General features: G+C 39.3%; 1 protein-coding gene across 2 annotated transcripts in view; it reads right to left on the minus strand.

Annotated features, from left to right (window-relative positions):
• Positions 1 to 27,804, minus strand: part of PIGH (phosphatidylinositol glycan anchor biosynthesis class H) — a 101,500-nt gene that overhangs the window by 34,455 nt on the left and 39,241 nt on the right. The window contains exon 2 of one of the 2 annotated variants that reach the window (XM_053697840.1): positions 9,207 to 9,410. In XM_053697840.1, the coding sequence (XP_053553815.1) occupies positions 9,207 to 9,317 (111 nt within the window). In that variant the 5' untranslated portion in view covers positions 9,318 to 9,410. Of the gene's footprint in view, positions 1 to 8,090; positions 8,445 to 9,206; positions 9,411 to 27,804 lie in introns of those variants that run through there. The other variant, XM_053697839.1, reaches the window with a different exon arrangement.

The raw sequence follows: 27,804 nt of genomic DNA on the forward strand, positions 1-27,804 counted from the left end.
TTGTTCTAAAAATACTGATTACATCAAGGAAAGTAATGAATTGGCTGATCGCCTCATTAATAGAGGCTATCATAAAATGGAAGTTCTTAAGATTAAGAAAGAAGTTGATGGATATAAAAGAGAAGATCTATTACAAAGTAAGAAAGAAAGAAAAAATGATAATAGACCTACATTCATCACCAAATATTCTAACCAGTACAATGACATTTGTGGCATTGTTAACAAGTATCTTCCAATCCTTTATGGAGACGAAACACTAAAAGGAGTTATTGGTGATGGTTGTAGATTTGTCTATACCAAAAATAATACCTTAGCCAATACTCTCTCTCCTAGTATGCTAAAGAATACACAAACACATACTAACTCTAGTTCATGGCTACAGCATAATGGAAGCTTTAAATGCGGTAGTAACCGCTGTAAAGCATGTGATTACCATAATGTAACAGACACATTTACATCTTATGTGACGGGAGAATCTTTTAAAATACAGGGCTGCTTGAACTGCAGCTCCTCTTATGTTGTATATCTTGCAGAATGTAAATCATGTAGGGGTCAATACGTGGGACTCACAACTCGTGATGTGAGAACACGTATCAGAGAACATTTAGGGGACATTAGAAATAAAGTCCCCTGTTCTGAATTAAGTAGACACTTTATAGAAGTACACGATCAATCAGTAAGATCTTTCAGCTGGAATATAATTGAGGCTATTAAGACCCCAGTGAGAGGAGGTGATAGGTCCAAAATTTTGGGAAGACAAGAAGTCTATTGGATGTTTAAACTTAAGACCCAGGTCCCATACGGATTTAATTCAGAGTTTGACCTTATTAATTTCTGGAGTTAAATATAAGACATATGTATATATATATAAATGTGTTTATCTATACACATGAAGTCTAGTCTATGAGAAAAATATTTCTCTTGTTCATTGTGGTTATATATATTTCCTATGTAAGTTATTTTATACAGTTTATTTATAGTCTGTATCATTACTCAGGAATTGTTTATTTTTGTTTTCTCTGATTATAACTCTACTGTTGTTTCTCTGTAACCTATACTAAATGATATAATATTGCTTAATATTATAGTATTTCCTAAACTAAATTTAACAAAATGTCAAGTATGTCCAAGAAACATCAGAACCACTCTAATTGTCTCCTTTAAGCCCTTGCTCTCAATTCAAGTTATATAGTTGGGCTGCTATGGCCTAGTGGTTAAGTCAACTGCCCCTGAATACACTGGTTGCAGGTTCGAATCTGGTCCACAAGATTAAAATATATCCCTATATGTATATAGAGGTTGATTTAAATTTTAAATTTTATATAAAATGGTTTATTGTAAATTTTGTATATCACTCTCTAAAATAAGAGCTTTATATATATGTATATCAAAACAACCATTGTATTTAATTTAATTTTTTATGTTCCTCTAAATTTTGTCTGTCTGCACAACATGCCTTTGTAATAGATTACTGATAATGGCTACATGTAGCTGTTAGTATCAATGCTTTCTGTTTCACCTATAACATTGTGGTTCTCTGCTTGCTAGAATACAGCTGAATTAGTTTAATTAATTAAGCAATTGATTGCACTTGAATATATAGACTTCAGAATGTTTGTTTGCTACAGTCTATGATTACGGCAACAGCTAGCCGAAACGCGTAAGACTGATCTACTCATTCTTCTCTTAAGTCTTTTAGATACTTTTTCGCTGTTTTTTGTTTTGTTTTTTAAATTGATTTAATAAAGCCTGTTTTTTTATCCATCTCTTGGGACTCTTGCCACTATATATTTTTTCTATTATTTTATTTTACCTGCAGCTGGGCAGCAGCTGAGTATAACGTTTTACACAGAACGTACTCTGCTGAGCTGAGGAAAATGTAAGGTAAAATATCTTCCTTTTTTTACATAGAGATGCTCAGGTGATATTTTCCTGTCCGCTTTTTACAGTTATACTGCATCCGTTTCAAGTGATTTAGCATATAAGTATGATGTCCCTTTAACAATCCTACTAAAAGGTAACTTCTATTAAAGTAGTTATACATATCAGTTAAAAACAACAACAACAACACACACCTACTTAGATATGGAGGTAAATATTATAACAATTTACAATGTACAAGTTAAAGACATCATAAGCAGTAATAGGTTTGTATTACTTTTTACTAAAGGCCTTTACAAAAAAAAACTGATAAATCCCATTCTCTTTTGAGGCCCACTGAGTCCATAGTGCCTAATTTAAAAATCCAAAATGCTTCCTTTTGTTTAAGAATACACTCCCTATCACCTCCCCTACGTGGCATAGCTATGTGTTCTATAATTTTAAATCTCAATTGGTTAATAGAATGGCCCATTTTCAAAAAATGATGAGACACAGGGGCTTTAATATTGCCTGTTCTGATGTTACTTTTATGTTCAATAATTCTCTCTCCAATAGCCCTGGTAGTCTCGCCTACATAGACATTTGATTATATATATTACATACTGGGTATAACAGGTCTGGTATACCTTAAAGGGACACTGTACCCAAAAAAATGTCTTTTGTAATTAAGAAAGAGCATGCAATTTTAAGCAACTTTCTAATTTACTCCTATTATCAATTTTTCTTCGTTCTCTTGCTATCATTATTTGAAAAAGAAGGCATCTAAGCTTTTTTTTGGTTTCAGTACTCTGGACAGCACTTTTTTATTGGTGGATGAATTTATCCACCAATCAGCAAGGACAACCCAGGTTGTTCACCAAAAATGGGCCGGCATCTAAACTTACATTCTTGCATTTCAAATAAAGATACCAAGAGAAAGAAGAAAAGTTGATAATAGGAGTAAATTAGAAAGTTGCTTAAAATTTCATGCTCAATCTGAATCACGAAAGAAAATTTTTGGGTACAGTGTCCCTTTAATATCAAACTTCTTCCCAGTGGTAGGGTGATAAAAAAAAGAGATCCCTTTATCATGTTATTACAGCATGAACACTTTAAACACGGGTAACAACCCTCATTCTTACAAGAAATAAAACTTTGTGGATGTTTCTTTCTGGAGCCCACATCGGCTCTTATCAATTGTTGATAAAGGTTGAGACCCTGCTTATAAGTAGGCATTGGATATTTTTTAAATTCTTCTATATTTGGATTACAATCAGTAAGGACTTTCCAATGTTTTTCTTGATTTGCTGTATTCTGGTTACTTTGGGCATTAAATTCAGAAACAAATATCAAGCGATGCTGATCCTTCTTACTCTTATTATCAGAACTTAATAAAGTTTCTCTCGGGATAGATGATGCATACTCTATTTCTTTATTTACAATGGAAAGGGGGTACCCACGCTCTACGAATCTAGAACTCATTTCTATAAGCTCCTTGCAGGGCCGCCCTCAGAGGGTGACTCCTGTCAGGGGCACAATGGGCCCCATGAGGCAAGAACAACAATTATTAAAAAAATATATATATATTTATTTTTTTATTTTGGCAGCCACCAGAGGGTACTACATCAGAATGCTATTGAGCATGGGAAATGTTATTACAAGGAGTAAAGCTTTAGCATTTAAGGGGACTTCTAAGTGTGCATTAAACCACTATGTACAGTGTGAGACAGACTTTGCACTTAAAGGGACATAATACTCATATGCTAAATCACTTGAAACTGATGCAGTATAACTGTAAAAAGCTGACAGGAAAATATCACCTGATAGTTTACCTCACAATCTCCTCAGCTCAGCAGCGTAAGTTCTGTGTATAAAGTTATACTCAGCTGCTCCCAGCTGCAGGTAAAAAAAAAAAATAGAAAAATTAAGAAATGAACAGCAGCCAATCAGCATCAGCAGTGCTGAGGTCATGAACTCTTTTACTGTGATCTCATGAGATTTGACTTAACTCTCATGAGATTTCATAGTAAACTTCCTTTAAACGGAATAGGGAAATAAGATAAGAGTACACGAGGCTCATCCCTTCGGCTATCCCGGGACAGACATACTGATATGCTGCTTAGAAGTCCTTTACAATGGGATGTGGCTACTGAGGAAATTTTGAGGTAAAATATCTTTCTTTTTTACATAGAGATGTTCAGGTGATATTTTCTAGTCAGCTTTTTACAGCTATACTGCATCACTTTCACAAGTGTTTCAACATTTGGGTATTATGGCCCTTTAAGTTTGGACAGTGTGTGCCTGAGTCAGACGGCAGATCACTTTCATTTGCAAAGGAGGTGGGACTTACTTAGTAAATGTTTTTTTATTTCTTTGTGCAATTTCGGATTGTAACTTCAGCGTGGTAGTAGTTGTATGGTGGGGCCAGGGGTCCATAAAAAACACTTTTTTTTAGCAATATGCAGCAGTGTATTTTTAATTATTTGACAATGCTGTAGAAATTCTATATTTAAAGCCATGCAAAAATGTTTCCTCCTCAATACACAAATGGTAGGTGCCCTTTTGGCAGATATGAGTTTTTTTTATTAATATATATATTTATTCTAATTCTAGTTTACTGTCCCTTTATGCAAGGACTTTCCATATGCAAGGAGGCATTTTAGATCTGCATACAATGTTATACTCCCAGACTAAGATTGCTCAGTGTTTGAAATGAGACTTAACACTGTTCAGTTTACACTACAGCTGACTTAATTTTGAAATACATACAAATTAATGTACAATTTTGAATTTACAGAATTATTTTTGTTTGCACATTTACAAATATGATTCTTTAAAAAGTGATCTCTTAATTTCTGCAATTTTTTTTTCATGCATGTCACACACTGTTGATTTAGGGGATGCAATGTGCAGAAATTTTACCTCCTGTGAGTGTTTCTGTGGGTGTCTGTGTTTATGTATTTTGAATGTGTGTATTTTTTTTTCTGTGGGTCTCTCTGTGAAGGTAGGTGTGTAGGTCTTTGTGCATTTTCTGTGGATGTCTGTGAGGGTTTGTGCGTATGCCTTTGTGCTTTTTCTATGGGAGTCTCTGTGAGGGTGTGTGTATGTATGTCTTTGTGTATTTTCTCTGGATGCCTCTGTGAGGGTGGGTGTGTATGTCTTTGTGTATTTTCTATGGATGTCTCTGTGAGGGTGGGTGTGTGTATGTATGTATGTATGTGTTTTCGGTGGATGTCTCTGTGAAGGTGTGTGCGTATGGCTGTGTTTTCTGTGGGTGTCCTGTGAGGGTGTATGCATGTCTGTGCATTTTCTATGGGTGTCTCTGCGAGAGTGTGTATGTCTTTGTGTGTTTTCTGTGGATGTCTCAGTGAGGGGGTGTGTGTGTATGTATGTCTTTGTGTGTTTTATGTGGTTGTCTCTCTGTGTGTGTGTGTGTGTCTTTGTGTGTTTTCTGTGAGTGTATGTCTTTGTGTGTTTTCTGAGACTGTCTCTGTCGGTGTTTCCTTGGGTGTATGTGCAAGTTTGTGTTTGTGTGTGTGTGTGTGTCCATTGTCTGTTCCTTTTTAGGGCATTTTGACCTTACTACTGATTATTAACATCTTTCTACAGACTTTGAGACTAATGAGACCTTTCCGGAAGTCACCAATCCACCATTTAACCTTTAAATTATTGTTTAGGCAGTTCAGGGCCCTTCCTTTCAGCCACTGCATGCTGTTGTCATCATTTAGTTAGCATCTTTCTTGACAAAAAAAAAATCTGAATTCCATATTTTGTTTTGTAAATCTCCTTTTTTGACAAAACTGTAGTCTACCTCATTACTTGTCAGGTCAATGTAAACAAGTGCTGAGTGTCTGTTTGGGTGTCGGTGTCTGAGTGTGTTTGTGTGTTTCTTTGCATGTCTGCTAGAGTGTTTCTGTGTTAATACCTTTGCAACATTTCCAAGTTTGACTACACCTAAGAATAAAGTGCATATACGTTTTAGTCACTTGGTCAAAAATTGCACAAGTCAAAGGGGGGGGGGGCTGGCTTCTTGTCTGAGACAATTCTGCGAGCTCTTAAAAAATTGACTGCGGGGAAGGGCTTTTAATAAAGCTGGAGGATGAGAGGAGACATGAAGAAGAGAGCAGGACGTGGTGGAGAACACAAATAAGAATTACCTGAGGGCAGTTTTATTTTTATATAGCTAGTTGCCAGGGTGTTCTACTGAAATTTTGATGCTCCTATGTTCTTGGTTTAATGTCAACCTCTATCTTGATTGGTTAAATTACTTAAAATGACATGAAAGACAAATCAAAATGTTCATGATTTAGATTTCAGATTACTTCTGTTTGTATATTGGGTCCGCTCTCAGCCCCTTTCAGTGGGTGTCCCAGACTAACCTCATCAACAGTGCTAAATTGGGAGCTTCTAAGTAAGTTTTTAAAAGGTTTTATACTGGATTTTTATATACATATCTGTTCATATTATTTATAGTAGTGTCTATTACATGCAGTTAAATGAAAATTGGTGTATACTGTCCCTTTACGGCGCTGGTTTTTGAAGTCAGTTCCTTGGGTCCTGGGGGGCACTTGATTCTCAATAGTAAGAAATTGCAAAAGATGGGTAAAAAAATAAAAACTTTTTTCCCATGACTAGTAAATAATTTTCAAAGCTATATATGGTAATTTTAATCATTATAGTGTACAGTCTACCACAAACACCTTAAAGGGACAATGAACCCAATTTTTTTTTCTTTCGTGATTCAGGTAGAGCATGCAATTTTAAGCAACTTTCTAATTTACTCCTAGTATCAATTTCTTTGTTCTTTTGCTATCTTTATTTGGAAAAAAAGGCATCTAAGCTAAGGAGCTAGCCAATTTTGGTTCAGTACTCTGGACAGAATGTGAATTTATCCACCAATCAGCAAGAACAACCCAGGTAGTTCACCAAAAATGGGTCGGCATCTAAACTTACATTCTTGCTTTTCAAATAAAGATACCAAGAGAATGAAGAAAATTTGTTAATAGGAGTAAATTAGAAAGTTGCTTAAAATTGCATGCTCTATCTGAATCTCGAAAGGAAAAAAAATTGGGTTCAGTGTCCCTTTAAAGGGATAGAACGATCAAGTATAAGCATTTTTGTAATATACTTCCATTTGCAATAATGCTTCTAGTAAAAGTTATTAGTTACTATACGCAAATATCCTGTGAGGGCTCAGAGAGACAGTAGTGCTTGCATTACACAAATTACATCTTCAGAAGCATTACACACCACTGCCAGCTCTCTGAGAAATTGTTTTTGAATCTTGGTTCACAGGCCTTTACAGGATATGCTAGGGTTGCCACCTCAGCCATGTTTTCCTGGACACTTATGAGTTACACATGCAGCAGGGAGGAACATGTATTGTGTTTCTGGACAGCACTATTCCTATTCAAGTGTTCTGTATTTAAAGGGACACTGAACACAATTTTTTTCTTTTGTGATTCAGATAGAGCATGCAATTTTAAGCAACTTTATAATTTACTCCTATTAATTTTTCTTCGTTCTCTTGCTATCTTTATTTGAAATAAAAGCCATCTAAGCTTTTTGGGGTAAAGAACTCTGGACAGCACTTTTTGATTGGTGGATGAATTTTTTCCACCAATCAGCAAGGACAACCCAGGTTGTTCGCCAAAAATGGGCCGGCATCTAAACTTAGATTCTTGCATTTCAAATAAAGATACCAAGAGAATAAAGAACATTTGATAATATGAGTAAATTAGAAAGTTGCTTAAAATTTCATGCTCTATCTGAATCACAAAAGAAAAAGATTGGGTTCAGTGTCCCTTTAAGGAACGGGTGGCAACCCTAGGATATGCGCGTATGCTGCAGAAAAACTAATAATTTTTACTAGAAACATTTTTGCTAATGGAAGTATATCGCAAAAATACTTTTATTTTAAATTGAAAAGAAATGCATCCATGTACATTTCAATGTTGACCTTTCTATCCATTGAATACTGTCCAATGAACCAGAGAATAGCCATTATCCACTTTGCTGCAAATAGGATATTACTGCACAATGCAGCCAAAGTTTTATATAGAAAACATAGTTTTTGTGTTATAATAAACGTTTAACAGTATAACCCATACAAAGTATCATTTCGTCATATATAGAGTAAGCTTGAATTCTGCCCTCAGGTGCTCTCAGGCTGCAGATCATGGCCGTTATGGTTAGAATCGCCGCAGCATCCGTGGTTTGACCACTCTCACCTCAGTCACAGTAAATACAGCGTACGCGCTGAGCCACACGGCGCTGGTGCACGTAGTGAGAGTGCGGAACGACAGCTTAGGGCAACTGAGGCTGAACTCCCGACATGATGGGGTGAAGGCCTCCTGCTGCAGCATCACCCTACGCCCGTGAATATCAGAGAACTCGCGCTCTTCCATACTGCCCCCGTAACCGAGCTGAGAGACGTGAGAGCTTCACCGTCACCAGAATGAGACCGGTCTGCGTTACACCTATTCCACCAAATACACCGACAGGGTCATACTGTCAAAGCTGGCGCTGAGGACAATCAGAACCTAGCCCTGAGAGCACAACGATAACACAATAGTTAGAGGACAACCAGGAGCTATCCCTGCCTTCACATTAATAATCTAACCATTCTAGTGCATGTATACGCCCAGCTATACTACTTTAAAGGGAACAGCAATTGTACCTCCAAGCTTTATAGGGCAGAACAGCCAAGTGACACACCATCTGGAACCTGTTCTTTATAGTTCAATAAAACCACACTGTAAAATCAACAAATCTTTGCAAATTTCTGTTTGATCACGCAGGCTCTGAAATCTGCAAAATATATCTAACACCTTCTGTTCCAAATGCTCTTGCTTCATATTATTGCCAAAAATGCCGAGCAATATTTTAAAACATATGTTTACTGGAAGTGATATTTTACATTTATTTTCTTTGACACTTTCACCAACAAAGCTCCCAAACTTGATGAATGTTTGCAGGGAAAGTCCCATTTGGGAGCATTGACCCTTCTGATTGCCAGACTAGTACCTGTACCTTCCCTATAAATGTGCCGGTTTCACCTTTGCCCAGTCATACCTGTGGGCCTCCCTGACCCCACGCATGCCACACCATCTTAGATACTGCAACAAGCCTCCTTCACTTTGCCCACAACCCTCTGGTCCCATATAGTAGCTGGTTCATGAGAAGTATCAGAAAGAAGTATGTGTTGCAGTGCATTTGTTCATGTAGAACTAAGTTCATATTAGAGTAACATATATCACCAAAATTCTAATAATTTGCTAAAGAACATGCAATTTTAATATGAGAAACAATGCCTAATAAGGTGACGACATTTTTCTGGGACATACCCAAGTTTGAGTTCTGGACCCGAATTGTTCTGATTTTGCCCCCCACAGCATGAGCATGCCGGTGATGTTCTTTTTCGGAGCTGACGTTCTGTTGATAAATATACTACCCATTGAAATGTGCTACCAAGCTGTTCTGCTCATGCGCTGAATACATTTTCATATATCACCATTTCCATCAATTCATGCAACCTTCAAGGCTGCAACCTATGAGGATAAAGAGATTAAAGAATCTGGAGCTGAAATATAATGAATAAAATCCAATGCATTATTATCCGTTGATTAAAAGCAAAAAAACAACATGAAGGTATCAAGGTTGAAACGCCTAGAAAGCAAGCTTACGCGTTTCGGCCGTAGCCTTACTCATAGCTTGTTAAAATGCACTCACAGCTGTGTATAAATAGAGAGTTGAAAATGCTGTGATTGGACTAAAAACAACAAAAGGCGGTGCTGGAAAACTAATTCAGCAATACAAAGCACCTGTGTGCTTATACCAAATCAAATCTGCATACTAGTTAGATGACCATCTCAGACAAAGACTATGTGACTTAATTGAGTACTCATTTGGAATATATACACATAGTAGTTAAGATAAATACAATAAATCATTCTTAAAGTCACAGAAGAATTACATACAATTTTGATGTAGATAATTATAAATAATAATAATGAATGAATAATAAATGCACAATAATTGATTACTGCATGAAAAAATAAATGATAATAGACACAAAAGGGGTTATCTAAGAGTAAACTTAATAATTTGCTTTTGCAACATAAGCACATGAATAGAACTCCCTAAAGGAGCATATCCATAACCCTCAAACTCAAACATGCTAATACTTAGGCATGGTGGGCAAGATAAAACCTAGAAAAATACTATATCTTGGGGGCTTAGACGTGCCTCGCGGTCTATATGTATGGATGAAAATAAAAATGTAGTAAAATTGATCATAACGGTGTGTTTTAGTACTATACAAGTATGTACTATAACTAGAAAATAAGTGAAATAACTGATAAGTGTTTAAACTGCGGCTATCCAAAACATATGGTACTGTTGAAACCTGAAAAACCTAATGTAATGGGCAGCTACATAGTGGGGCAGCCTTTACTCCCAATAGTTAATGAGGTCATATTGAGAATTCAAACCCCCTGGGTACCTGGTCTCCAAATGGAAAATCCAGTACATCTCTCTTTTATAGAGGAGTTTCTCCTTATCACCCCCTCTTTTTGGGGTAAGAACCTGTTCTATAGCCTTCCATCTGAAGGTGGTCAGATCTTTATGATGTATTAGTGAAAAATGTGTCACTATTGGAGTGGTGGCTTTGGCTACATTAATAGAACTGAAATGTTCCAGAATGCGGGATCTGATGTCTCTAGTAGTGAGTCCAATGTACTGTACCCTACACTGGGTACACTGGATCATATAGATCACATTAGATGAGGAGCAATTTAGGCACCGTTTAATGTCATATGTATTATGATTTTCAGAAGATGTAGAAGTAGAAGTAATTTCCACATAGTCACAAGGTTTGCACTTCTTGTGACCACATCTATACATGCCTCTATGGGTCAGCCATGAACTCATTTCTCCTTGATTGCTTCTTAGCTGGGATGGAGATACTGTATTACCTATAGTACATGCTCTTCTGTAGGAGCATCTGAGGCCACCTTCTACGGTGTTGACAAGATTGTCACCTGCCTGTAGGAGACCAAAATGTTTGCGAACAATGGCACAGATCTGTTTGTACTGGGCACTGTAGTTAGTCACAAACGTAACCCCTTTGTGTGGAACCGAGCTATGACTCTTTTTAGTAAGGAGTGATTTCCTCTCTATCTTATCCACTTCAGTTTGGGCCTTTCTGATATCTGAATTTTTATAACCTCGTTTTCTTAAGCGATCTACCAGTGCCTCTGATTGATCTCTATAGGATGATTCATTGGAGCAATTTCTTTTTAGTCGGATGAGCTGACCCTTGGCTATCACATATGGTACATGAGGTGGATTGCAACTCTTACCATGCAGTAGGGTGTTGCCCGATATTGGCTTTCTGTAACTAATGGTTTCAACTTTACCATCCTCACAAACCCTTATTGTGATATCCAAGTAGCTAATTTCTGTTGTTTTCTACATAATAGTATCTTAACTCCTCCAAAAATTCTTGCAACCTATGAGGCCTTAGTTTGTTATTTAGTTTGGGCTAATAATACTTCTATTTGAGTTACATTGTGCCCACTGATTCATGCAACCTTCGAGGCCTAAGTTTTTTTAGTTTGGGCAAATAATACTTCTATTTGAGCTTTTCTTTAAATAAGAACTGAAAAGGTTTAAACACTATACAAAAATAGATTAAACAAAAATGAAGTTACCAACATCCTATAGTATGTATTTGTGCTTTAACTTTTAATGAAATTTAAAAATTGAAGAAGAAAAGATAAAGATTACCACACCGAATTGGTGTAAGTTACTCTTACATGATCTATAGTTAATAAAGTGATTGCCAAGGTGAAAGTAGCCTTAAAGGGACATGAAACCCAAATTTTTTCTTTCATGATTTAGAAAGAGCATACCATTTTAAACAACTTTTTAATTTACTTCTATTATCTAATTTGCTTCATTCTCTTGATATACTTTGCTGAAAAGCATATCTAGATAGGCTCAGTAGCTGCTGATTGGCTGCTGCACATAGATGCCTTGTATAATTGGCTCATCCATGTGCGTTGCTATTTCTTCAACAAAAGATAGCTAAATAATGAAGCAAATTAGATAATAGAAGTACATTGGAATGTTGTTTAAAATTTTATTCTCTACTTGAATCATGAAATAAAAATTTTGGGTTTAGTGTCCCTTTAAGCATGTTTGATAGGGTAGCACTGATCTAAAGACTTGGGTATCGGTTCGAGCTACAGTAACATTTTTAGACAAGGCAGCACAAATAGTCAGAACACCAGCAGCAAATCTCTCCAGTTTCAGCTGCCAGTGACATCATTGAAGGAGGCTGCAGAGTAGTAGTTCCATTGTGTTAGTATCAGTGACAGCCTCTGCCTAGCTAGTTAGTAACACTTAAATAAAAAGGCACTTTTGTGGGCCAAACTTGTCTCTCTGCTTGCCTTGCATTTTGCAAGTCACAAGTGAGTCCTCATAACCTGCACCCTGCCTGGAGACATGCTATTGGCCAGGATATCAAGGTAGCAGGCTGAAGACTCTCTACAGCCTAGGGTTTCCAATTGTACTCATTTCTATTCTCGCTAAATTTGTGAACATCAAAATAATGATATATTGTCCCATACACTGTGGCTCCTACCATAAAGTTTTACCTAGTGAATCCTATTTCTAAGTGTCTTTGGGGATATATTTCTGTCTTCTAACTTAAGCCTTCATCATTTTTTTAAAAACATTTCTAAGTGCCTTTGGTAATATATGTCTGTTCCTACCATAGGGATTAATTTAAGACCTTATTTATTTTTTAACTATTTTAAGTGCTGATAGGGGTTAACTAGTGAATCATTTGTCTAAGTGCTTTTGGGAATATATTGCTGGCTTCTGCCATAGGGGTTAATTTAAGATTTTATTTAGTCCTTTATTTGTAAATATTTCTAAGTGTCTTTGGGAATTTTATATTTTTTGGCTCCTACCTACCATAGGGGTTAATAATTTGAATATACAGGTTTAATTCATATTTGTCTGTTTTAAATGGATTTGTGTGCCTTTTTACCATAGCATTTAATAAAAATATAGAAAGAGTCATTTTATATTTTTCTGTGAAGAGACATGTGTCTAAGACTCTGAAATGAGGTGCAAAACATCTAGTTCATGGTGGACATGGTGATATTAAAACTCACTTAAGCAGTGATAAACACAAAAAAGAGATATTTCTGCTTCTGCATTTAGTTCATTTTTAACAAAAGAAATTTAAGGAGGAGAAAATTAGTGCTAAGGAAGAACAGTTAGCTGCAGCTTAGGATGCTTTCACATATCTCACAATTTCATACACTCATAATTTTAGGTCCATCAACGCTACTCCAGGTAACATTAGACCCCACATTCGCATGCGCACAAACCAATAAAAACAGCTATTATGTTGAATGTGTCTGCACCTCATGCTTCAGATCTGTTGCACTGTGATTTAGAAAAGGCTACATTTATTTCTGTTTTGACTGACGCATCCAATCATAAAGAGATCAAGATTTTTCCTGTGCTTGTCAGGTATTTTGATTACAAAACTGGACAGAAAGTTAAAATAGAACGAAGATTGTTGTCTGTTGAAATATCTGTTATTGTGAGTGATTATTTTAGAGAGAACCTAAAAAAAAATTGTCTAGTAGGAAAATTGTTGTACTTTGTGCGGTTTACACAAATTCTAATTTTGGAGATGCAGAATGGAAAAACCAAAGCAATGTTTTCACCAAACTGCCAAAAAACATTGGGTATGATCTGATAGGAGTTGGGTGCGCCGGCCACAGTTTATGCAACTTGTATTTCGCCTGTTGATGTAGAGATGGTCATCTCCAATAACATAATTTATTCTTACCTGATAAATTAATTTCTTTCATGGTGGTGAGAGTCCATGATCCATTACTCCTGGTGATTTGTTTTCCCTGCCACTAGGAGGAGGCAAGTATTCTCAAACCCCAAGAGCTCTATAAAACCCCTCCCCCCTCACCGGCACCTTAGTGTAAATACATAAATAAATACAAAACATCTGTAATGGAGAGATACTAGAATGAAAGTCTGTTTCTATTTTCTTGTGGTTAAAACTTATAGTACTGATACTCACAGGCAATGTCACAAATGTAGTATGGAGTTGAACTGCTACTAAATATGAAAATCTAATGTTAGCAGGGGAAAAAAGCATCTTGTAGTATATTGAGTTGTTATTATGCAGTTATTACTTGTCCATTACACCTATGCAGCAGGGATTTGGTTCCTTGGCTGCCCATTTGCACTGAGCCATGCTTTTTATAGTGATACTAGTCCTAAAGCCCGTTCACACGGGCCGTGTGGTTTATTTTTATTTTTATATTCTCTCTCTCTCTGTGCCCTATCTCTCTCTCTCCCCTCTTTCTCCCCCCTGTCTCTCTCACTCTCTCCCCCCTGTCTCTCTCACTCTATCCCCCCTGTCTCTCTCACTCTCACTCCCCTGTCTCACTCTCACTCTCACTCCCCTGTCTCTCTCTCACTCCCCTGCCTCTCTCTCCTCCCCCCTGTCTCTCTCTCTCTCTCCCCTGTCTGTCTCTCTCTCTCCCCTCTCTCTCTCTCCCCCCCTGTCTCTCTCTCTCCCCCCCCTGTCTCTCTCTCTCCCCCCCTGTCTCTCTCACCCTCTCCCCTGTCTCCCTCTCCCCTGTCTCTCTCACCCTCTCCCCTGTCTCCCTCTCCCCTGTCTCTCTCACCCTCTCCCCTGTCTCCCTCTCCCCTGTCTCTCTCTCCCTCTCCCCTGTCTCCCTCTCCCCTGTCTCTCTCACCCTCTCCCCTGTCTCCCTCTCCCCTGTCTCCCTCTCCCCTGTCTCCCTCTCCCCTGTCTCCCTCTCCCCTGTCTCTCTCTCCCTCTCCCCTGTCTCCCTCCCCTGTCTCTCTCTCCCTCTCCCCTGTCTCTCTCTCCCTCTCCCTTGTCCCCCTGTCTCCCTCTCCCCTGTCTCCCTCTCCCCTGTCTCCCTCTCCCCTCTCTCCCTCTCCCCTCTCTCCCTCTCCCCTGTCTCCCTCTCCCCTCTCTCCCTCTCCCCTCTCTCCTCTCTCCCCTCTCTCCTCTCTCCCCCCCTGTCTCTCTCTCTCCCCCCCTGTCTCTCTCTCTCCCCCCCTGTCTCTCTCACCCTCTCCCCTGTCTCCCTCTCCCCTGTCTCTCTCACCCTCTCCCCTGTCTCCCTCTCCCCTGTCTCTCTCACCCTCTCCCCTGTCTCCCTCTCCCCTGTCTCTCTCTCCCTCTCCCCTGTCTCCCTCTCCCCTGTCTCTCTCACCCTCTCCCCTGTCTCCCTCTCCCCTGTCTCCCTCTCCCCTGTCTCCCTCTCCCCTGTCTCCCTCTCCCCTGTCTCTCTCTCCCTCTCCCCTGTCTCTCTCTCCCTCTCCCTTGTCCCCCTGTCTCCCTCTCCCCTGTCTCCCTCTCCCCTGTCTCCCTCTCCCCTCTCTCCCTCTCCCCTCTCTCCCTCTCCCCTGTCTCCCTCTCCCCTCTCTCCCTCTCCCCTCTCTCCTCTCTCCCCTCTCTCCTCTCTCCCTCTACCCTCTCTCCCTCTCCCCTCTCTCCCTCTCCCCTCTCTCCCTCTCCCCTCTCTCCCTCTCCCCTCTCTCCCTCTCCCCTGTCTCCCTGTCTCCCTCTCCCCTGTCTCCCTCTCCCCTCTTTCCCTCTCCCCTGTCTCCCTCTCCCCTGTCTCCCTCTCCCCTGTCTCCCTCTCCCCTGTCTCCCTCTCCCCTGTCTCTCTCTCCCTCTCCCCTGTCTCCCTCTCCCCTGTCTCCCTCTCCCCTGTCTCCCTCTCCCCTGTCTCCCTCTCCCCTGTCTCCCTCTCCCCTCTCACCCTCTCCCCTGTCTCCCTCTCCCCTGTCTCCCTCTCCCCTGTCTCCCTCTCCCCTGTCTCCCTCTCTCCCTCTCCCCTGTCTCCCTCTCCCTTGTCTCCCTCTCCCCTGTCTCCCTCTCCCCTGTCTCCCTCTCCCCCTCTCCCCTCTCTCCCTCTCCCCTCTCTCCCTCTCCCCTGTCTCCCTCTCCCCTGTCTCCCTCTCCCCTGTCTCTCTCACCCTCTCCCCTGTCTCCCTCTCCCCTGTCTCTCTCTCCCTCTCCCCTGTCTCCCTCTCCCCTGTCTCCCTCTCCCCTGTCTCCCTCTCTCCCTCTCCCCTGTCTCTGATCAGCTGCTTTCAACGGCTATTTGCTAAGTGGGTTGTCAACGGCTAGTGCGAGGGTGTGATAGGCGGCTAGGCTAGTTGCGTGCGCGTGGGTTCGCGTGCACGTGCGCGTGCGCATTGTGTGATAGGCTAGTAGGCTAAGTGGGTTGTCAATGGCTAGTGCGAGGGTGTGATAGGCTGCTAGGGTTCGCGTGCGCGTGCGCGTTGGCTCAAATCAGTTTTGTGAGTGTGCGTGCGCAGCAAGGGGGGTCAAAGTGCTAACAAACATGCTAAGTGGGTTGCGCGTGCGATCAACAGCTGGCCAAGGGTGCGCGTGCGATCAGCGGCAAGAGTTTGTCTGAACTGCGCATGACGGCTTCAGACAAACTCTTGTCTTTTATAATATAGGATGGTGACCCTAGGTCCCTACTACCTCCCCCACAGCCAGTACTATATGTAGTGTGTGAGACTGTGAAGTGATACAGTCTGTGAGATGGTTTGGCCCTGATACTCAAAAAATAAACAAATAGTCAGTTGCTGTGGTTAAAAATAAAAGTCTCTTTATTTAAATATAATTAAAACATGGAGGGTACATGCCCTACTGGAGAAAAAAAATAGACTAACATGTTTCGGCTTGCGCCGTACTCATAGTCCTAAAACACCATACACACACTATGGTTTAAAAACCCCACACTGGGATTTGATTGGTGGAAATTTTAAACATCAATTAGGGCTTTAAAGGTACATTACATAATATACTTTTTTCCTTCATTAAACAATGTAATAGAATGTATAATTTAATTCTTACAATGTGAAATATGCACTTCAACAATATCTTAAATTCTATGTGTTCAAACATTGTTTTCCAACCTTGTTAATACATTGCATAGTTTCTACCCTCATAAACGATTTGAGATGGCCCATACTGATGGGTAAATGGATATAAACATAGATACAAAAATAGATATAAAAATTGGAGAAAAAGTACTTCCAAAAATGTTTCACTGGAATCCCATTTAAAGGAACTAAACTGCCTAATTAGTTTTTTGTATATTATTAATTACTGGGGATGTAACATTTGTACCCTACAGGGCCTTAGATAAGGAAAGATAAGATAAGAAGAGAAACTAAGGAGCAAAGGGAATATAAGAAATATATGCTTTTAGGTGTAACTTGATATATCTTAGACATGGGGCTTTTATTATGAAGTATAATTCAGGGTACTCTTCAATTCTATACACACATCAGTGCTATCAGTTAATATAGAGCAAAGATACATGGGGCTGGGATACATAAGAGTGACAATAATTAGTTTATGAAAGTGACAATAATTAGTTTATTTAGTTTATGAAGGGACCCGGGGGATAGGCGGATGACAAGATCAATTCCAATGGTTGATAAAGTCATATTCAGAGTTCAGACCAAAGGGTACCTTGGTCTGAAGTCTGAATATCCAGTACATCTCCTGCCTGGATAAAATCTGGAACTTGTCTCCACCCCTCCCCCGGGCCTGGACTTTCTTAATTATCATCCAGCTAAGGCTTTATTGTGTGTATTAACAAAATGATTTACTATGGGGGTACTGCTTTTACCAACTCTGATGGTTGATAAATGTTCACGTATCCGTGAACGTACCTCCCTTGTCGTTAAACCTATATATTGAAGGTTACAAACTGTGCACCATACAAGATAGATGCAATACGTAGATCTACAGTTCACACAGGCTGCCACTTCAAATCTTTCCCCTGTTGTACAGGACTGGAAAGATGAGCCTATATGGACATGTTCACACGCCTTACATTGGGTGTTCCCACATCTGTATGTGCCCCTATGCCTAAGCCAAGATGATTGTATAGCTGGAGCAGGTTTTTTGAGTTGTGAGGGAGACAAAATGCTACCCATCGATTTATTTCTTCGATACGAAAATCTGCAGCCCTTACTGACTGCATCAGCTAAACCATCATCAGCTGCCAACAATTTAAAGTGTCCCCGAATTATATTACAGATGGTGTGATATTGTTCTGAATAGTCCGTAACAAATGTCAATTTGCGCTCGGATTGACCGTTGGGTTTTATGCAATCTCTCAAAAGGGATTCTCTTTTTATTTTTTTCTACTTAATTCCTGGCTTTTTTGAGAACTCTAACACTATATACCCTTTCTTTCAATCTATCCTGCAATGCATCAGCATGACATTTATAGTCTTTTGCTCGGGTACAGTTCCTTTTGAGACGAATGAACTGTCCCTTAGCCACAGAATATGGTACTTGTTTGAGATGGCAACTCTGGGCATGCAGTATACTATTTCCTGAAATAGGTTTTCTGTACACTTCAGATGTAATTTCACCTGATTGCCACCCCCTGAGCTCCACATCGAAATAATGGATTCTTTGTTTGTCTGTTTCATATGTAAAATGCAGATTGAATTCGTTCTGACCCAAATATTGCATAAATTCATCTACCGAGTATCTCTCACTGTCCCAAACAAACAGCAAATCGTCTATGAAACGATGATACATCCTAATTGCAGGTTGGAAGGTGTTACTATCTGCATAAATGTGGGACCGCTCCCACCAACCCATGAATAGGTTGGCATAAGTGGGGGCGAATTTGGCGCCCATAGCGGTCCCACATTTCTGCAGATAGTAATCACCCTCGAATTGGAAATAATTGTGTGAGAGGAGAAACTTTGTAACCTCCAACACAAAGGCTCTGAACGGTTCATCATAGGACGTCTCATTGATTAAGAAGTATTCAATAGCCTTTAGTCCTAGATGGTGGGGGATTGAGGAATACAATGCTGTGACATCCACAGTGAGCCATACAGAATTTTGCGTCCATGTGATTTGATCAATCAGATTCAAAACATGTTTCGTGTCTTTAATGTAGCTAGGAAGGGCTAGGACCAAGGGTTGTAATAGATCATCTAGCCACTCTGAAAGGTGCTCTAACATGGACCCTATTCTGCTGACTATCGGTCTACCTTGCACGTTCTCAGTTGTTTTATGCACCTTTGGTAGGTGGTGGAAAATTGGAATAATAGGGTGATTGACATATAAATATTGACAAGTGTCATTGTCAATGAAGCCATCTTCCACTGCCCCATCCAAAAGGTGCATAAGCTGTCTCTGAAACACATTTGTTGGGTCTCCCTTAAGTTTGGTGTAACTATTGGTATCTCCCAATTGCCTTAAGGCCTCATTTATATAGTGTGACCTGTTCATAACAACCACAGAGCCCCCCTTGTCTGCCTGCTTTATGACAATATTCATATTGTCACTTAATGATTTCATAGCTTGTTGTTCATGTACACTTAGATTATTTTTCACTGATTTCTTCTCATGATTGAGTGCTCTTAAGTCAGCCTCAACTCTTCTGTAAAAGGTCTCTATGGTATTCCCCCTGCTCTGAATGGGGTAGAAAGTGGAGGGATTCTTATATTTCTTGTGCAATGTGGTTTGAGTATTCACAATATCAGTTCCTGTCTCCTGTTCCAAACCCCTCAGAGCTATGAGGTCACATACATCCTGGAATTGAAACCCTTGATATATATTAGGATTAGTTTGCCCCTGGGGTTGTTCTGAGGGGATTTCTGAATCATTGGTTCTGAAGTGTTTACAGAGTGTTAGATTGCGCACAAATTTGTTAAGATCTAACATTGTATTAAACAAATTGAAGTTTACAGTGGGTACAAAACCCAAGCCCAAACCTAACACTCTGTACTCTTCTTTTGTCAAAACATGATCAGATAGATTTATGACGGTTTGTATTTTGATGGCATCCTGGTTTGCCTTACTGGATACCTCCCTTGTTCGGGTTGCATAATGACCGTCCCACCTCCCCTGGAGCGCTGACCCATGTGAAAAACCTGTTCCATCTGTGAGAACTCTTCATCTCTATTTGTTATCTCATCCATAGGTTGTTGTTCTAAAGAAGGAACAGGATTTGCAGATGGTTGATATCTTCTCTGTTGCTGTGTGTTTTGTTGTTGAAACCTAGGTCTACCAGAGTGTTGAGCTGCATGTACCCTATTAGGGCCCTGTCTCATATCCATTCTCGTGTGCATGTTCCCCCTACCAGAAAACCTGTTGTAATTAGTATTTCTGTTAACCGTGTCCTGAAGGGTTTCTTCCTCAGCTGAATATGTGTTATCATCCCCAGAATCAGCCTCACTGTCTGAGAAAGTCACAGTTTTATTGCCCCTACTTCTCTGTCTCCTACCTCTTCCTCTCTTGTACCCCCTGTTCTGGCTCCTCCTGTATTGAAATCTTTGACCTCTATTCCAAATGTAAACTTTATTATTATCATAGTCTGATTTATCCCTTAAAAATTTGTTATGCTTAATACTAACAATCTCCTCCTTAACTTCTCTGATTGTCTTTTGTAATACTGCATCAAATTTGGGAAAATCAATACTGGCACAAAAATTATTTAAAAGAGTTTGTACATCACAAATGTCAACCCTGATAGCATTCAACATTTCTGTTTTATAACTTATCAGTAACTTCATTAGTCGCCCAGAACAGTCACTTAAGATGAGGTTCCACATATCAATAAACTCCTGGTCATCCGTTTCAAAAGTTGGAAATTTACTAATTCGCAGGCCCCTAGGTATCATATTTAGGGCTAAGTACTTTTCTAAAGTCCAAATATCCCATTTAATTTTCTTTTCCTTAATCAAAAGGCGCTCCATCTCATCAAAAAGCATAGGGAGATCAAAACTCTTACGGTCATGTGAGAATATATGCTCTACTTCAACATTGTCAATGTCCCTCTCATTTACTTCTTTTAATGAGTAGTAGGTGATCACAGCTGATCCCTCTTGATTCATCTCTTGCTGCATAGTGTTGCAATATAAACCTGGTGTTTTTGCCCAAACACCAAAAATACAAATAGCAAAAAAGGAAAATGGTTCAAAGCAACAAAACCAAATAACTGCTTTCAAGTGATGTCCAGACAAGCTTTAAGCTGTGAATTTCTTATTGTTTCTTTGGGCAATTATGTTGCAGTAATAATAGTATAATTGTAATTATATGCCCCCCTCTCTCTCTCTTCAAATCAGACCAGCGCTGCCATTCTTAACTTCTGCTTTTATGCACTGCGCTGTTTAAACAGACCCTGTATAACATGTTCCCAAGTATCAATATATAGCCAATAGCCTTTGTATAGATAGTGCAAACATGGCAAAGTTCAGGCAGATTTTTTCGAAAGTACCGGTCAGCAGACAAATATGTATTAATTATGTATAGCTTGTGTACCTCCGCTTCCTTTCATGCCCCGGTACCTCTGACTTTAGACCTCCTCGGTCTTGTTGTACGCTGTTCCGGACCCTCGTCCGTCCACACCATGCGGATTCAGCGGATTCCGACTCTTCCGTGTTACCCCACGTGTGACGTGATGTCACTTTCTAGATTCCGTTGTCAGCTTGCGGTACGCCTTGGACATTTGGAGCCTAATGAAGCTTAAGCCGATCAGCGGGCCAACACAAAGCTTTCTGCCATGGGACTCCTGCTGTCTCCTGTTGTCTCCTGCTTGTCTGTATAGACCAATAAAGCCGTATGCAGGTACTGCCAAAATCTTTTCGAATGCTTTTTGCTATATCCTCAGGGAACAGGTAAAAAGGTGATCATCCAGAGAGAGGGTTAAAGACAAGTCCGGACTGCAGTGCAGCTTCTGTGAAAAAACAGCAACTGACTTGGGCAAAAAATAAAGCTAAAAAAATAAACAAATAGTTGCTGTGGTTAAAAATAAAAGTCTCTTTATTTAAATATAATTAAAACATGGAGGGTACATGCCCTACTGGAGAAAAAAAAATAGACTAACATGTTTCGGCTTGCGCCGTACTCATAGTCCTAAAACACCATACACACACTATGGTTTAAAAACCCCACACTGGGTATCGATGGGTAGCATTTTGTCTCCCTCACAACTCAAAAACCTGCTCCAGCTATACAATCATCTTGGCTTAGGCATAGGGGCACATACAGATGTGGGAACACCCAATGTAACAAGGGTCCGGAACAGCGTACAACAAGACCGAGGAGGTCTAAAGTCAGAGGTACCGGGACATGAAAGGGAGCGGAGGTACACAAGCTATACATAATTAATACATATTTGTCTGCTGACCGGGACTTTCGAAAAAATCTGCCTGAACTTTGCCATGTTTGCACTATCTATACAAAGGCTATTGGCTATATATTGATACTTAGGAACATGTTATACAGGGTCTGTTTAAACAGCGCAGTGCATAAAAGCAGAAGTTAAGAATGGCAGCGCTGGTCTGATTTGAAGAGAGAGAGAGGGGGGCATATAATTACAATTATACTATTATTACTGCAACATAATTGTCCAAAGAAACAATACGAAATTCACAGCTTAAAGCTTGCCTGGACATCACTTGAAAGCAGTTATTTGGTTTTGTTGCTTTGAACCATTTTCCTTTTTTGGCCCTGATACTCCCCTAAAACGCTCAGCCTCTCGGTTGTGGCCATTACGCTACTGACCACCTGACACCGTCCAGTCTACTACTCCAGTTACTGGTTCAATTTAATCAGCCTGGCAGCCTGTCACAATGCCACTCAGCCTCACACTGACTTACCACCACTAGCCGAGTAGTCGTCTCTAGCCACCCTCCTCGCTCAGCTGCCTCTGCTCGTCACTCGTCTCTCACTCAGTCTCTCACACTGACTGACTACATGTGCAGTCACGAGCCGATTGAGCAGACTACACGTGCAGTCAATCAGGAGCGGAGCCAATGTGCGTGTGGTGCGCCAAGTTAACTAAGTTCAGAGACACTAGTGAAGCATCACGTCACACTCACATGATATCAGTGCAGGCAGCGGCAGGCCGTTTTTTATTTAAAAAAAAAAGTTAATTTTTTTTTCTTTTTTCTGAAGCTTCCGGTCGCAGTTGCCACCTCTGCACCCCCCATAGTTCCGTCCCTGCTTCAAGGCCCTAACAACATTGAAACTGTGAAGAAACCTTCTTGAAGAAGTCTTAGGATTAGGAGACAAAGAAGGAACAACAATTCCTCCTTTAATATTGTCTGAGGACACAACCTTAGGGGGGAAAAAAAAATTTGGTTCTGAAAAACCAACTTATCCTGATTAAAAATAAGATAAGGAGAATCACAAGAAAGAACAGATAATTCAGAAACTCTTCTAGCAGAAGAAATAGCCGAAAGGTATAAAACCTTCCAAGAAGCTTAAAATCCACTTAAAGGGACATAATACTCATATGCTAAATCACTTGAAACTGATGCAGTATAACTGTAAAAAGCTGACAATATCACCTGAGCATCTCTATGTAAAAAAGGAAGATATTTTACCTCACAATCTCCTCAGCTCACCAGAGTAAGTTCTGTGTAAAAAATTATACTCAGCTGTTGCTCAGCTGCAGGTAAAAAAAAAATGAAGACATGGACAGCAGCCAATTAGCATCAGCAGTGCTGAGGTCATGAACTCTTTTACTGTGATCTCATGAGATTTCACTTAACTCTCATGAGATTTCATAGTAAACTTCCTTCAACTGAATAGGGAAATAAGATGAGAGTGCACGAGGCTCAATCCTTCATCTGTCCCGGGACAGACATACTGATTTGTTGCTTAGAAGTCCTTTACAATGGGATGTGGCTACTGAGGAATTTTTGAGGCAAAATATCTTCCTTTTTTACATAGAGATGTTCAGGTGATATTTTCTAGTCAGCATTTTACAACTATGCTGCAGCACTTTCAAGTGTTTAAACATTTGGGTATTATGGCCCTTTAATGCATGTGCTCAAGTGGAGGAGCCTACAAAACCTTCAACACTAAATATAGATTCCAAGGTGGAGAAATTGGCTTAATAACATGCTTAATACGAACCAAAACCATGAATGTCAGGAAGATTAGCAATCTTCCTATGAAACAAAACTGAAATAGCAGAAATCGGCATCTTCAAAAGACTGACAGACCCTCATCCAGACCATACTGTAAAAACTACAAAATTCTAAAAGAATGCTAAGAAAACCCATGATCCTTACACCAAGAAATAAAGGTATTCCAAACAGTATGATACATTTTCCTCATTACAGGCTTATGAGTCTGTATCAGAGTCTCAATAACAGAAACAGAAAAATCTCTATGTCTAAGAACTAAATGTTCAATCTCCAAGCCATCAAACTTTAAGATTTGAGATCTGGATGAAAAAATGGACCTTGTGGAAAAGGCCAAGGTGAGCAACTGGACCTCTAAATCAGATCTGCATGCAAAACCACGCGGAAACAAGCTGGAGCAAACAGAATAACTGATAATTCCTACTGTCTGATTAGAAATTACTCTGGGAAGAAAACCCATAGGAGGAAACACATAGGCAATATGAAAGGACCAAGAAGCTACTAGAGCATACACAAATGCTGTCTGAGAATCCCTGGACCTGGCAAAGTACCTAGGAAGTTGTTCAGCCAAGAGGCCATCAGATCTATCTCTGGGAGCCCCCAAAGATCCACAATCTGACTGAAAACTTCTTGATGGAGAGACCATACCTGTGGAAGCAGGGACTGACGACTTAGAAAAACTGCCTCCCTTCAGGCACAGGGTACAATGTTCACTCCAGGAATATGAACTGCAAAAATTAGACAAAGATTGGCCTCTGCCCATAATAGAATTCAAGACACTTCCCATGGCTAGAGAACTGTGAGTTCCCCCTTGATTACTTGATATAAACCACTGCTGTGACATTCTTTATTTAAAAACAGAGATGAGACTCCAGCTTCAACTGATGCCAACTCTGAAGAGCACTGAGGGACACCCAGACAGATCCCCAACCTGAAAGACTTGCATCTGTAGTGATCACAGTCCAAGTAGGATGAGCAAAAGAAGCCACCTGCCTAATAAGGTGATGACCAGCCACCAAGACAGAAACTGAACTTCTCTGAGATCTAGAATGATCTCCTGAGACAGGTGAATATGATCCCAGCACCAATGGTGAAGCATACAAAGCTGAAGAGGTCTTATGTGAAAATGAGCAAATGGAATAGCATCCAATGCAGCAATCATAAGACCTAAAATGTCCATGCAAAGAGCAACTGAAGGAAAAAACACAGACTGAAGGTTTATACAAGCTGACCTCATTTTCAACCTTCTTTGAACTTTTAAAGATATTGTTATGTCAACTGAATCTATTTGTTCCCACAGAAAAGTAACCTTTTGTCTGAGGAACCAAAGAACTCTTTGGAAAATTAATTTTCCAACCATGCTGTTGAAGAAACAACAACAGTCTGTAGGTTTGAGATTCTGCTAAATGTACAGATGGAAAAGAAACCCGGCATACCAATGCGCGCAGACCCAAAGGCCGATGCACGGGAGGAAAAAAATTGGCACGTGCAAAATATATTTTAAATTTAAAGGGTAAAACTTAAATAAAGATTCTGCCAGAGCTCTTTATATAGGAATATATCATTTAAATTCCCAAAAAGGCTAATAGAGTGTCAATAAAATAAAAATGTTACTTACCAAGACACTCATCTACTGGTAAAACCAGTAGAAAGCAAAACCAGTGCTGAAACATATCAGCAGAGGATATGGATTAGAAGTATACTGAAGACCCAGCAAGAGGAGGCAATAGACATGTCCCTGCAATACCCATGGAAGGCTAGTGACTAATTTCCCATGAGGTGAAAAATGAGACACAGTCCATACTCCACACACATACCTCTGACAAGGCACTGCACTCTGAGGGGAAATAGGCTCTCAAATCTGAGTCGGAGAACCCCTCTCATTGAAGAATCCTATGCACATCTTTATTCTTCACCTTCCTACAGTGGAGGCAAATACAAGACTGATTTACCAGTGAGGTTGGAGGGGTTTTATAGAGCTCTTGGAATTTTGGGAATCTTTGCCATCTCCTAGCGGCAGGGAAGCCTAATTCCCAGGAGTAATGGATCAGTGACTCTCACCACCTGTATGAAAGAAATATTTTTCATATCTTACACACACACTTGAAACTCAAAATGAGTTTTGTAAATATGTAGAAACAGAGTTTCAGGTGATGTTGGGTTATGTTCAAATGAGGTGGCTAGGACTGCTGACTGCCATTCTCAGGATAAATTATAAATTGTTTCTGTTGAGTTTCTTTACCAAGCCTTTATATGAAGTATGGCTGCACTTTGTTCAAAGTCATGGTTTATCATTCCATTACGCAGTTAAAAAAAAGTAGAGAGACAGACAGCCACTGTAGTTGAAGTGATTGATAACATCAATGGTTTCAAAACAACCTTGATGTTTAAAATTGAAGACCATTTCCTTCCTTCAACTGTTAGGACAATCCTTGAAAAATTGGAAGATAGGAAGAACTACCCCAAGAAGAGGTAAAAGGTTTTGTGCCACTGCACTCTCATTGCATAAAACTGCGCTCAGTTACTTGAAGAAATGGACGGGAAAAAACTTTCAGGACATGGAATCCTACAGCTTGGTAACCTTAAACCAAACACCTTTATGGAAAGATATGCTCCGTTATTAAAACTGTACCATCTGCTCAGTAGGCTGAAAATTAAATGTATGATGAGTATATCTACATGAAGCAGTGTATAGCTGGGGAAGAAGTTTTCAAATAGCCTGCTAATAAACATTGAAAGCTCAACTTCAACAAGAACAATGTTCTTAAGTAGATTTCTTTTTCTGCCTTCCTGAAACCAATGCTGCTACTGAATGGATATTTTCTCTCATGAATAGCATTTAGACCAGTAACACAATTTAGCTTGGTGTGCACACCCTGAAAGCAATGTTAGTGACTACACAAATTTGTTGATTATGCAAAACTACTGTATGTACTGGTCCTTTAAGATGCTTCAGATGAAGAAAGACCTTCTTAGGATAATTTTAAAAGTAAGGATAACATTAAATTAGCAACGGGTGGATAAAAATCAATTATTTAAAAAAAAAAATCAGTTTTTGAATGTATCAGAATATGTTGAGTTAGAGGAATACAACTATCAACGACTTGGGAATATAGAAATCTATATTGAGTTCCAACAAATATGGGAACAATATTTAAAGAACATAATATAAATAATCCCATTTCCTTCAATGATCAAACAAGAACATGATATTTGGCTTTTGAAGATTCCCCTAAGATTCCCCTTATTACAGTAAAAATTGTAAGATACAATCACCAAAATATCTATGTAAGTATAATACACAGAGAACCCAAACAGAGTTCAAATATTACTAACCAGAGTGGAGATTTTTTCTATTTTCCATTATTTAATTTTCTTATACCAATTACTTCTTGATGACTAATCTTGTTATTGTAATGTTATTTATTTAGTATTATGAATCAGTTCATATATATTGTAACTGTGTTTGTATGTATATTGTTGTTGTATCACATACTATTTCCAATAAAACTGGATTTTAAAAATATTTTAAAAAAAATACAATTTTTAAATAAATGCTTTTTTCCTAAAAATAAAATAAAATATATTCTGTATATAGTTTCTGTTTAATGTCCATTATAATCTGTATAAATAAGATTATTTGGCATTTTTTCTGTCTATAAGATATCACATGCTCTTGGTTTTGTAGTTCTCAAAACTGTGAATTTGTGTCTGCAGAAATAACTTGACAATTCTTCACAATAAAAATGTTATAAAATAAAGATACAGAGTTGATAAAAAAAACCTTAAGGGGACATAAATCATTTTTTTTATGATTCAGATAGATTATACAATATACAGATTTCAGATTTACTTATTTTATCAAATTTGCTTAATTCTCTTTGTATCCTTTGTTGAATGCAAGCAATGCTCTACTAGAAGCTA

This window comes from Bombina bombina, chromosome 1 (genome assembly GCF_027579735.1).
Source record: "Bombina bombina isolate aBomBom1 chromosome 1, aBomBom1.pri, whole genome shotgun sequence".
NCBI lineage: Eukaryota > Metazoa > Chordata > Amphibia > Anura > Bombinatoridae > Bombina > Bombina bombina.